This window comes from Pelophylax lessonae (genome assembly GCF_965119305.1).
Source record: "Pelophylax lessonae genome assembly, chromosome: 3".
Classification (NCBI taxonomy): Eukaryota; Metazoa; Chordata; class Amphibia; order Anura; family Ranidae; genus Pelophylax; species Pelophylax lessonae.
In genome coordinates, this window is record NC_138770.1 from 438,587,341 (window position 1) to 438,600,431 (window position 13,091).

The 13,091-nt window shown below is 44.5% G+C and overlaps 1 protein-coding gene across 1 annotated transcript in view; it reads left to right on the forward strand.

The window, feature by feature from the left end:
- Positions 1-12,603, forward strand: part of SLC35D3 (solute carrier family 35 member D3) — a 39,501-nt gene extending 26,898 nt beyond the window's left edge. Inside the window, exon 2 of the mRNA XM_082252228.1 lies at positions 11,728-12,603. Coding sequence (XP_082108354.1) covers positions 11,728-12,551 — 824 coding nt within the window. The 3' untranslated portion in view covers positions 12,552-12,603. The remainder of the gene's footprint in view (positions 1-11,727) is intronic.
- Positions 12,604-13,091: the final 488 nt, after the last annotated feature.

A 13,091-nucleotide genomic window follows, 5' to 3' on the forward strand; every position in this document is an offset into this window, starting at 1 on the left:
CGCGACTTGTCAGGCGACTTGGTCGCCTGACAAGTCACGGTGGGTCGCCTGCCATTGATTAGCACAGGACCCGTTCTAATAGGAGCGACAGAAGTCGCTCCGACTTAGAAAAAGGGTCCTGTACTACTTTGGGGCGACCTGGAGGCGACCTGCATTGACTTCAATGATATGAAGTCCGTGCATGTCGCGCCAAGGACTTCACAGGTCGCTCCAGCAAGTAGCGTCACCCCTGTCTGAACGGGGTCTTAAAGCCGACACAGAGGCGCACCATAGAGGAGACCCTACAAGCCAAAGAGACCGCGAAGTTAAGGGAGAACAACTAGAGGGCCCCTAGAGGAAAGAGGGGATAGGAGAACAACCCCACTGGGTGAAATATTCCTACATGCATTAACTCAAGACACAGAAGTTTATTTATTTCACACTGGAGAGAAAAAAACAGGAAGGGCCCCCAGGAGTTTTATGGCAGCAAATATAAGTGAAACTGTAATCGTATAAAAAATTGCATCTTTATTGAAAAATTTATAAAATCCATTAAAAATCGAAAGCGTAACCTATGAGCTCTGGTTACAACAAGACATTCAATTGTCATACATTGCTAAGGAGCAGAGATACAGTCACAGTTACAGATCATGGAGCGAAATTCTGACGCGTTTTGACCTGTGCAGTAAGGTCTTCCTCAGGGGGTATGTGATGTCTATAAAAAATGTTACACAATTAGAAAACATGTAATATTACATCAGATATACTGACATCATACAGATGTGGATAAACATATAAGCATGAAACTTTACCCGACCAATGATGACTGTCTAGTGACCAGAGAGCATTTTCATAGTTACACAGACTTCCCCAGGGATGGAAAGGGTTACCATACTCCTACAAAGGTAGACCTGGACACGCACTGGACTGCAAAGAGCCACACAGGAGGCCCACCGTGGCGGGAGAAGGCACCTGTCCGTGAAGGCAGTTATTGAGTGAATATATGAGAATAAAGGAATGTGCTACATTGGTGGAATGTTGGAGTACTAATGTGGGGGGGAGGGGAAGAGAGAAAAAAGAGAAGAAGAGAAAGGAAGAAAGGAAGAAAAAGGAAAAAAGAAAAGAGGGAAAAAACAGAGAGAAAAAAGGGGAACAGAAAGGGAAGAAGGGGGGGGGGACAAAGGAGAGGAAAAGGAAAGAGAAGGGAAAGGGGGAAAGGGAAAGAGGGGGTAGGGAAGAAGGGGGAAAGAGAGGGAAGGGGGTAGAGGAGAGGGAAAAGAAACAGAGGGGAGGGAACGGGGGATGATGGAAAATGAGGAAAGGAAAATGGGTGGGGGGTAGGGGTTTTGCTCCTTGTGTGATGATCTGTAATTGTGACTGTATCTCTGCTCCTTAGCAATACATGACAATTTAATGTATTGTTGTAACCAGAGCTCATAGCTTACGCTTTCGATTTTTAATGGATTTTATCAATTTTTCAATAAAGATGCAATTTTTTATACAATTACAGTTGCACTTATAATTGCTGTATTAAAACCCCTGAGGGCCCTTCCTGTTTTTTTTCTCCCCAGTCATATTGGGGTGAGCAGCCTCTCATATATTGTTTTGTCCCTTCCTAGCTATTTATTTCACACTGAGGTGACAGGATAAATACAGTATAAAAGACTGTTTACGGAACTCATGGACTGCATGATGAACTAACTACTGTATATTGGAGCATTAGAGATTTACACAATAGTTTGTTCAGTTGTTTGTTCATTTTATTCACTCTGTTTTTTTTTTTTTATATCACTTGTATGATTTGATTTCCACGTTTTAATATCATCCGTAATTTATGATTTATTATTCATTGGCATTTATTGCGCCCACCTGAGGAGCTTGTATATTTATTTTTTGAACAGTTGCACAATTTATTATTGCTTTTTTTGCTCTATACTTCACAGCGATTTCTTGCACACATTTAAGCATCTGTCAGGGTGCCAGGAAACCAGACCACATGGGGATGCAGGTAAAATAAAGCAGTTTATTGGAAAAAACAACAATAAACGCACAGCAAGAGTGAGGAAGTGAGAGCAGTGACAACTGCCAGGGTCAAGTCCAAAAGCGGGCAGTCATCCAAGCCGGGGTCGAGTCCAGAAGCCTAGCGATGCGGGGTCATCTGCTGATGTGGGATCATCTGCCGATGTAGGGTCGAGAGCCAGGAGGATCTTCAACCAAGCCAGGTCATACACGGAGGGACACAAAGAACAGAAGACTGCTAGCAGTGATGCACCTTGGAGCACAAACGCAAGGGCAAGGACTGAAACCCATCAGGTGATAGATATAGTCAGGTGTGCAGCATCATCACTGTGTGACACCGAAGCAGCAGGCAAGTGATGATGCATTCAGAGTTTATAAGAGGCAGCAGTCTGCACATGTCCAAGATGGCTGCCAACAGGGGGCAGGGTAAGACCTTGACGGTACCTTCCCCCCAATGGCCCCTCCTCCACAGAGCAAAGAACGGTTTCTGAGGAAAGCAAGCATGGAAAGCACGGAAAAGGGCAGGCGCATGAACATCAGTGGAGGGAATCCAGGAGCGTGCCTCAGGATCATAACCCTTCCAGTGCACCAGGTATTGAACCTGACCTCAGGACAGACGAGAATCCAAGAGGCTGCTAACCTCATACTCCTCATGATTACCATCAGGAATGGGACGAGGGTGAAGAAGTGAAGACGTATAGCGATTGCAAACAAGTGGCTTCAAAATTGACACATGAAAGCCATTGGAGATGTGCATGCCAGGGGGAAGACCAAGAGCATAGGCCACCGGGTTCACCTTACGGAGGATGCAAAAAGGCCCAACAAAACAGGGTACCAGTTTTGGAGTGGGCACCCTGAGGTTGCTATTATGGGTCGACAACCACACCCTCTTCCTGACCTGGTATGAAATAGCAGATAAATGTCTCCGGTCTGCCTGGAGCTTCAGCGCTGTGCAGAGACCCATAAAGACTTTTGAATCTGTACTCAAGAGGAACAGAGGGCATGAAGATGATCCTCCTCAGCCGGGATGTCCTGTGACGAGAACGACTCAGGGAACACAACAGGATGCAACCCATAATTGGCCATGAATGAAGACTTTCCATAAGACGAGCTCATGGCAGAGTTCCTGGCAAACTCTGCCCAGATCAACCCAATTGTCCTGATGATCAGAGATATAGCAGTGGAGAAATTGTTCCAGAACTTGGTTGGAACGCTCAGCTGCACCATTGGACTGTGGATGGTAGGCCGAGGAGAAGGAGAGTCGAATACCCAACTGGGAGCAAAAGGCGTGCCAGAACCTGGAGACAAACTGGCTCCCATGGTCCGAGACAATCTCTTTAGGCAACCTGTGTAAATGGAAGACCTCCCTGGCAATACCGAGGCAAGCTCCTGAGGGGTGAGCAGCCGTTTAAATGGAACACAGTGGCACAATTTGGAGAACCAGTCGAAAAAACCATGAGGATAACTGTGTAACCTTGAGATGTGGGAAGTTCCACAATAAAATCCATGACCAGGTGAGACCAGGGATGCTCCCCATTGGGAATGGGATGCAGTAGACCCAAGGGGAGGTGCAGAGGAGATTTGTTCTGGGCACAGACTGAACAAGCTGCCACATACGCAGCAGCATCAGTGCGGAGAGATGGCCACCAGAACTGATGTGAAATAGCCCAGGACATCTGGTTCTTACCAGGATGACCAGGAGTCTTGGAATTGTGGTACGTGCGCAACAGTCTGATGCGCAACCCCTCAGGTACAAAGCATTTGCCAGCAAGTCTCTCTGTGGGAGCATCAGGTTGGGCAGCCATGATCTGTTCCCAAAGAGGAGAGGTTAAGTTGGTGCGGATGGCAGCCAGGATATGATCTGAAGGTATAACCGGTGTCGGCACAGAGTCCTCCCTGGAGAACTCAGAATACTGGCGAGACAAGGCATCAGCTTTAACATTCTTTAAGCTGGGCAAATAGGAGACCACATAGTTAAAACGAGACAAGAATAAGGCCCATCTGATGGGGAGTGAGCCTCTTGGCATTCCAAGAGATACGCCAGATGCTTATTCTTATTCTAGGAGAATGAGAACAGGAACTACAGAACCTTCGAGCAATGCCAGGATAATGGGCAAAAACTCTCTGTCTTCAATCACCCACAAGAAAGTAAGGGTCCATCAGGTGTCTAATGCTGAGACAGGAGGGTGCCTACTCCTGTCTCAGATACATCCACCTCTAGGACAAAGGGCAAACCAGGATTGGGATGAGAGAGAATGGGAGCCGAAGTGAAAGCAGACTTGAGGTCCTCGAAAGCTTGGATGGCAGCAGGTGTCCAATTGTGGTAATGGCTGCCCTTCTTTGTCAGATCTGAGATAGGTTTGGTCAAAGATGAAAAGTTCCTGGAAAATTTCAGATAGTAGTTGGCAAGCCCAAGGAAACACTGAATGAAACAGAGACCACTGGGACGAGGCCATTGTAGAACAACCGAAACCTTCTGAGGGTCCATGGAGAACCCTTCAGCAGAAATGATGTAGCCTATGAAGCACCCATCTGACATCCAGGTAGTGTGATTCAATGGAGCCCCAGGAAATCAAGATGTCATCCAAATAGACTACCATGCATTGCTGCAACATATCATGAAAGACATCATTGATGAACTCCTGGAAGACAGCGGGCGCTCGGTACAAACCAAAGGGTTTCACCAGAGACTCGTAATTACTGGTTCTGGTGTTAAACACGGTATTCCACTGGTCGCCCTCCTTGATCCTCACAAGGTTACACAAGGCCCTTAGGTCAAGCTTAGTAAAGACCGTTGCTCCCTTGATGCGGTCGAACAATTCAGTAATCAACAGAATTGGGTATGCATTCTTGACCGTGATGCGATTGAGGCCTCAATGCAAGGTTTCAACTTACCCTCTTTTTTTTAAGAAGAAAAAAACGGCACCCACTGGAGAAGGGGACTTGCAAATGTTCCCCCGGCAAGTGCACCTGCAACATACTCCTCCATGGCCTTATTCTCCGCAACCGATAGAGGATAAACCTAGCCATGAGGGGGAATGGCACCAGGTTGCAAGTCTATGGCACAATCGTACGGGCGCTCACCTTGTCAAATACATCTTGATGTTCACAATATTCAGTAGGCAAACACTGATTCCGAGGAGGTACAAAGTACCTTAACAGGCCCATGGATACAAACAACGCCACACTGTGGTGACCAAGAGAGGATCTCGACCAACTGCCAATCAAAGGTCAGATTGTGTTTCTGAAGCCAAGGGTACCCCAAAACAACGGAGTAGTGGGGGGATGAAATAACCTGGAAACAGGTCGACTCCCTGTGAACAGCCCCTATCACCATATCAACCCAAACAGTCTCGTGGGTAACCTTTGCCGGGTTGCAGGGGTCTGCCATCAATCGCCTCGAAAACTAGTGGAGAAACACGAGGCTGCAAGGGTATGGAATTCGCAGTAGCAAACATACGGTCAATAAAATAACCGCCAGCACCGGAGTCTACCAACGTCTGAGTAACCACCGAACCTGCTGCCCAGGAGAGGACAACTGTGATTAGTGGTTTATCTTTACGAGCAACCAGGGATGAGGAAATTCCACCTAAGATCTGCCCCCGACAGGACATTAGGTGCGAGCGTTTCCCGGAAGGGTCGGACAAGATTTCAGGAAATGCCCACCAAGACCACAATACAGGCACCGGCCCTCCCTCCTCCTAAAGGCCCACACAGCCTTGGAAAGGTGAGTGAACCCCAGCTGCATGGGTTCACAGCCAGACGCACCATCCCCAGGAGGCGTGGGAGGAATGGGTGGGAAAGAAAACGTAGGAGTAAATCTGGTAGGAGGCCTCCGCAGGCGCTTCTTAAACAATGGTTTCTCCTTGAGCCTGGTATCGATCAAAATCAGGAAGGAAATGAGAGCCTCGAGCTCGTCAGGGAGATCCTTTGCTGCAATCTTGTCCTTCAATGCATCGGAGAGACCATGAGAGGAGACAGCCACCAGAGCCTCATTATTCAAGCCCACCTCTGCTGCCAGGGTAATTTCAATTTAATGGTATATTTGGTAAATTCAATGGCATACTTGGCAACGATTTGTATACCCTGTTAAATGGACAGGAACAGCTTTGCAGCAGAGGCAGAGAGAGCAGGCATATCAAATTCCATATGAAATGAGGCAACAAAACTCGAGTAATCGAGTATCACAGGATTATCGTTCTCCCATATGGGATTCACCCAGGCCAAGGCCTTGTTCGAGAGCAACGAGATTAGGAAGCTCACCTTGGACCTGTCAGAAGGAAACGCCTGAGGAACCATCTCACAATAAATGCCTACTTGGTTTAGGAAGCCACAACGCTGACTCAGTTCACCCCCATAGAGCTGTGGAAGGGGGGCTGAACCAGTCATCCCTCTGATAACAGTGACTCCAGCTGCAACTGCAGGAGCAGGAGTGGCAACAGGAGCAGCAGCAGGTGCAACAACAGGAGGAACCACCGGCCTAGCAGCACCAGGAGCAAGGTGCACTGTGCGTGCAAGCAAAGTCTGCAATGCTTGAGTGAACTGACCCAAAAGGTGATCTTATTCATCGAGCCTGGTAGTCATCATGGGGAGCGTAGGAGCACCTGCATCATCAGGATTTATGGCCCTTGCGTACTGTCAGAATGCCAGGAAACCAGACCACATGGGGGATGCAGGTAAAATAAAGCAGTTTATTTGAGCAAACAACAATAAACGTGCAGCAAGAGTGAGGAAGTGAGAGCGGGAACAAGCCAGGGTCAAGTCCAGAAGCAGGTAGTCATCCAAGTCGGGGTCGAGTCCAGAAGTGGGTAGTCTACCTATGCGGGGTCGTCTGCTGATTGGGGGGTCGTCTGCTGATGCGGAGTCCAGAGCCAGGAGAGTCGTCAGTCAAGCCAGGTCATACACGGAGGAACACAGAGAACAGATGACTGCTAGCAGAGATGCACCTTGGAGCACAAACACAAGGGCAAGGACTGCAACCCTTCAGGTGATAGATATAATCAGGTGTGCAGCATCCTCACTGTGCGACACCCAGGTAGCAGGCAAGTGAGGATGCAATCAGAGTTTATAGGTGGCAGCAGTATGCACGTGTCCAAGATGGCTGCTAACAGGAGGGCAAGGTAAGACCTTGACAGCATCTTGCTTTGCACAATATCTACAGCGATCTTTTGCATATATTGCAGCAGTGCAGTACTATTCACTATATAATTTATGCACTTTATTAGCTGGGGGTAAGCTACCAGGTGCCTGCAGCAGCTTGTTCCTTTTGCTTAGCATTGCACGTATTAGAAGTGATAGCGTGGGAGTACTCCCCATATTCTGATGTAAGGGGGCTGTAAGGACTCTGATGCAAGGGGGGCTCTAAAGACTCTGATGTCAGGAGGGCTCTGAGGACATCAGTGAGAGGATAAATTTGATGACTCTAGTGTGGGAGGGGGGCTCTGAGGACACAATGTGAGAGGGGATCTAAAGACACGTGGCCTCTGAGAATTCGGATGTAGGGAGGCTCTGAGGACCCTGATAACAGAAGGCTCTGAATACACTGCGGTGAAAGGGCACTGAGGACATCGATGTGAGGGGGCTCTGAGGACTGTGAAGTGAAGGGGGGCTTTTGATGTGAAGGGGGAACTCTGATGTAAGGGGGGGGCTCCTGCTATCAAAAGGAAATTTTACTGTGAAGCGAGGTCTCTCATATAAAAGAGGCTACTGATGTGAAAGGTGGACTCTCATGTGACAGCAGAGAGTTGTGTGACTTGTGTGGCGAAGTAGTGTGTACCAAAGCACCTATTATTTATCCTCCCTATTGCCATAGCTGGTATTAAATGTGAGAAATATACTTTATTAAAACAAAAGGTCAGGCAGGTCCAAAATGCGAAGCAGAGGTTTTGCACATGGAGGTAGTAGTTTTTTCTTACACTATTTACAGATTTGTTGTTCTTGTAATGCTGTCCCTTACCCCTTACTGGGTCAAGCAAACACAAGCAATGCAAAGCGAGGGGTGTTACCGTAGGCAGGCTTCAACACCACCTTGTCCCTATGCAGAAAAAAAAAGTTTCTGTGCAATATAAGAGCACCGGCTCGGGCACTTGTTTTGCAGAAGCTACAGATTACAAAGAGAAAAGTGTCTCTAATGGGTGGAACATGATGTTTTTCCCATGGTCTTAATCAAGGTGTAAAACAGGGGTGTCAAACTCAATTTCATCGTGGGCCACATCAGCATTATGGTTGCCTTCAAAGGGCCAGTTGTATCTGTAAGATTAGATGTCCAGAGCACCCCACACCCCCTTACACCATTACATGAGATGTAAAGAGCCCCCCACCATCATAAATCAAGAGTCACCCACCCTTCCTTACATCACAATGCATCCCCTTACCTTATGCTACTGCCAGGAAGAAGATGTGGGTGGATCTGGGTAGAAGAATGTGCAAGGTCTGGAGGAGGACCAGAGGAGGGCTGGAGTCAGCTTACAGAGTCTGCTGAATGCTGAGACCAGGGGAGGCAAAGACAAGGTGGCGTTGTGGCTGCACAGAGAGGTGCAGGATCTGTAGGAGGAGTTTTAAACATTATTTACACATGTACTTTTTAATAATTTTTATGTTTTATATTTTTTTTTTAATTATACGTTTTTCTTCATAAGGCCATCCCTGCTCTGGTAAAGCAAATATGGGCAGGGACTGCCCATATAACTAAAACTCCTACAAGTGATCATATCCATGGTGGTAGGGTATCAAGGATGTACCACTGGCTGAAGATGGATCAGTAGGTGTCTGCATGTGTCATTTCAACAAAAGAGCCTTCAATGTAGCAGGCGAAGGGTGTGGGGCAGTTTGATTTGTGACTGAGAAGCTGACTTTTAATAACTTGGGGTGAGGATGTTTGGTGCTTCAAGGGGTGCAACGTATTTCTGTTGCAAAACTAGGTCCAATTTAATACAGAATAGGAGCACAGGCTTAGGTTTCACTACAAGAATTAAAGTGGTTCTAAAGTTAATTTTTTTTTTTACCCTAATGCATTCCTTGCATTAAGGTAAAAAATGTTTTACCACTTGCTTTTCCTAACCGCTCAAACACTTACCACTTTTGATCCAGCGATGTACCCACTGGAAGCCCTGCTCTCTCTCTTCCTGCAGTCACAGGCTTCACTGAAAGCAGTGAGAACCATCATCTCCCACTGCTTTGAGTCAAGTCCTCTGAGGAGGCAATCGGGAACGGGGCCTGAGCTGCGCTGTGTGTTTATGGAGGTAAGTATAACATGTTTAATTTTAAATAATTGCCTTTACAACCACTTTAATATACAATAAGAAATATAATATAATATACAGCATTGTAAAAGTGGCAATTATCAGGACAGTTTTAGTTAGGGACAATATTTTATCTATAGGGATAGGGGGTGCAATGAATGTATAAAAAGTGGTGGTTTAGGTGCTCAAAATTTTTGCACTTAGTATTTTTTCCCTTTAGACGATACAAAAAAAAAAACGGAAAAACTCACTTAAAAAAAAAAAAGAAGCTAAGGTATTGACAATTGAAAAATTAGCTATCAATTAGTTGTTGTGCACATATATTGGTTATTAAAATTATTTTTGAGTTTAGGAACCGGTGCACACAAGCAGGTCAAAACAGTAAATGTACCCCAGCACTGCAATTCAAAGAACACATTTTTACATTTTTGGCTAGCTTTCATGAAAACACCAGCTGATGATACTGAAATTGAGGTTCTTGTTTGATGTCACAATGCTCTGCCCCTGTCTCCCACAGTCTTCTGTCTCTAAATCACCCTGTCCAATGCTCTCCCAAAGCAAAACTAAAAGCTAATATGTTGATGCAATTTGCACAGGCATATTCCACTATTGTCATTAGACCAGAATTAGGTCACATGGTATGCTCTACCTGTTGGAATAAAGTACAGTGCATCTAGAAAGTATTCACAGCGCTTCACTTTTTCCACATTTTGTTATGGTACAGCCTTATTCCAAAATGGATTAAATTATTTATTTTTCTCAAAATTCTACCAACAATACCCCATTATGACAATGTGAAAGAAATTTGTTTGAAATCTTTGCAAATTTATTAAAAATTAAAAACAAAAACATAAGTATTCACAGCCTTTGCCATGACACTCAAAATTTAACACTGATGAATCCTGTTTTCACTGATCATCCTTGAGAGGTTTCTATAACCTAATTGGAGTCCACCTGTCTACATAAGGTTCCACAGTTAACATTGCATGTCAGAGCACAAACCAAGCCATGAAGTCCAAGGAATTGTCTGTAGACCTATGAGACAGGGTTGTATTGAGTCACAGATATGGGGAAGGGTATAGAAAAATTTCAGCAGCATTGAAGTTCCCAATGAGCACACTAGCCTCCATCATCCATAAATTAAAGAAGTTTGGAACCACCATGACTCTTCCTAGAGCGGACAGCCCGGCCAAACTTAGCGATCAGGGGGAAAGTGCTTAGTCAGGGAGGTGACCAAGAACCTGATGGTCACCTCGACAGAGCTCCAGTGTTTCTTTGTGGAGAGAGGAGAACCTTCCAGAAGAACAACCATCTCTGCAACATTTCACCAATCAAGCCTGCATGGTAGAGTGGCCAGATGAAAGCCACTCCTCAGTAAAAGGCACATGAAGGACTCTCAGACCATGAGAAACAAAGTTCTCTGGCCTGATGAAACAAAGATTGAACTCTTTGGCCTAAATGGCAAGCGTCATGTCTGTAGGAAACCAAGCACCGTTCATCACCTGTCCAATACCATCCCTACAGTGAAACATGATGGAGGCAGCATCATGCTGTGGGGATGTTTTTCACTAGCAGTAACTAGGAAACAAGTCAGGATCAAGGGAAAGATGAACGCAGCAATTTACAGAGATATTCTTAAATAAAATCTGCTCCAGAGTGTTCTGGACCTCAGACTTGGTCGAAGGTTCATCTTCCAACAGGACAATGACCCTAAGCACACAGCCAAGATAACAAAGGAGTGGCTATGGGGCAACTCTGTAAATGTCCTTGAGTGGCCCAGCCAGAGCCCAGACTTGAACCCGATTGAAAATCTCTGGAGAGATCTGAAAATGGCTGTGCATCGACGATCCTCATCCAACCTGATGGAGCTTGAGAGATCCTGCAAAGAAGAATGGGAGAAACTGCCCAAAAATAGGTGTGCCATGCTCGTAGCATCACTCAACAAGACTTGAGGTTGTAATTGGTGCCAAAGGTGCTTCAACAAAGTATTGAGCAAAGGCTTTGAATACTTATGTACGTGTGATTTTTTTGTTTTTATCTTAAAAAAAATTGCAAAGTTTTCAAACAAATTTCTTTCATGTTGTCAATATCGGGTATTGTTCGTAGAATTTTGAGGAAAATAATAAATTTATTCAATTTTGGAATAAGGCTGTAACATAACAAAATTTGGAAAAAGGGAAGCTCTGTCAATACTTTCCGGATGCACTGTATATATGCATAATATACTGTAGTATGTAGAAACCCCTGTGTATATTTCTTTAGGGCTAAATCCTGAAATACTTAGATAAACATCAAGCTTTTGGGTAAATATGCCATAGTGCTATATGTATTGTGAAATGTACTTTAAAAAAAAAAATACATGCAATCAAATAAAACACAACTAGTCCATTATTGGTTGCTCTTCTATAATAAATGTATGTTGTTTTAATGAAACATGTATCTTTTGTGGAAAACAATTCAATCTAACATTGTCTTGTGTTTCATACAGGTGCTGGTGACTTGAGTGGGGAACCTGTAGGCTACATAACCGGAGTGCTGGCTGTACTAGTTCATGCTGCTTACCTAGTAATTATTCAGAAGACTAGTACAGATAGTGATCATGGACCTCTTACTGCCCAGTATATCATTGCTGTTACAGCAACACCTCTGCTCATTATCTGTTCTTTTGCCAGTATGGACATGATCAATGCATGGTCATTCCCAGGTTGGAAAGACCCAGCCATGGTCTGCACTTTCATTGCATGCACCCTGATTGGTTGTGCTATGAATTTTACTACACTGCATTGTACTTATATAAACTCAGCAGTTACTACAAGTTTTGTTGGTGTGGTGAAGAGCATTGCCACCATTACCGTTGGTATGCTTGCATTTACTGATGTGGAACCCACATCACTGTTCATTGTAGGTGTGGTTGTCAACACTTTTGGATCTATCATCTACTGTGTGGCTAAGTATTTTGAGACAAGACGGCAGATCAATTACGAAGATTTGGAAAAGAATGCTATGAAGGATGAAAAGGAAGAGCAGGATGGAGAGCATCCTCCATTTGCAATGGAAGAGATAATACAGGAAAAAAGCACAGAAGAACAGCCACAAGAAAAGCAACCTGTAGAGACAGCAAATAATCATGTTGAAGAAAAGAACAGCACATTGGCTTCAGTATTGCAATCACATGGCCCAACTGGGCCCCCTGATGGTGACAGTAGGAGTTCATTACGAGATGCATATCTTGGAGTATGGCGGATGGTCAGGGGCACTAGATTTTTTAAAAAAGATTACCTTATAGAAAATGAGGAACTTCCTAGTCCTTGATAGTATATTTGAGATAACTTATATAGAAGGAAATTATCTTTTGTATGTGCTAAGGAGGGATACATATAAATGTATAAATTATATTGCAGCAATTTGTCACAATTTGTTATATTAAGTTAAATTTAATTTGCATCATATCCATGATGCAAATGATATCTATAATGCATATATATAAAATGACATAGTCTTGATCTTTATGATCTATTGTAGAGAATGTGGTCTCATATTAATTTTCAACAGACATGACTGATATCAGCATTCCATTATTACATTTTATAGTCTTCCTGCTAAGACAACATAAGAAACAAAGTATGCATTTTCTGTGTCATATGAAACAGGAAATTGGGGCAGGAAAGGTGGTTATTTAAATTCCTAACTAAATTATACATGTGCTGCTCCATGGAGTCAAGGCTCTTTGTGGAGCTCACTCTTGTTGTATGTACATTTAACACAACACAGGCAGAGTTGTCAACTCATTGATCGTTAATTACACAGGTTATGTAGCCTTTCAAATGATATGCCACTGATTGAATCTAAATA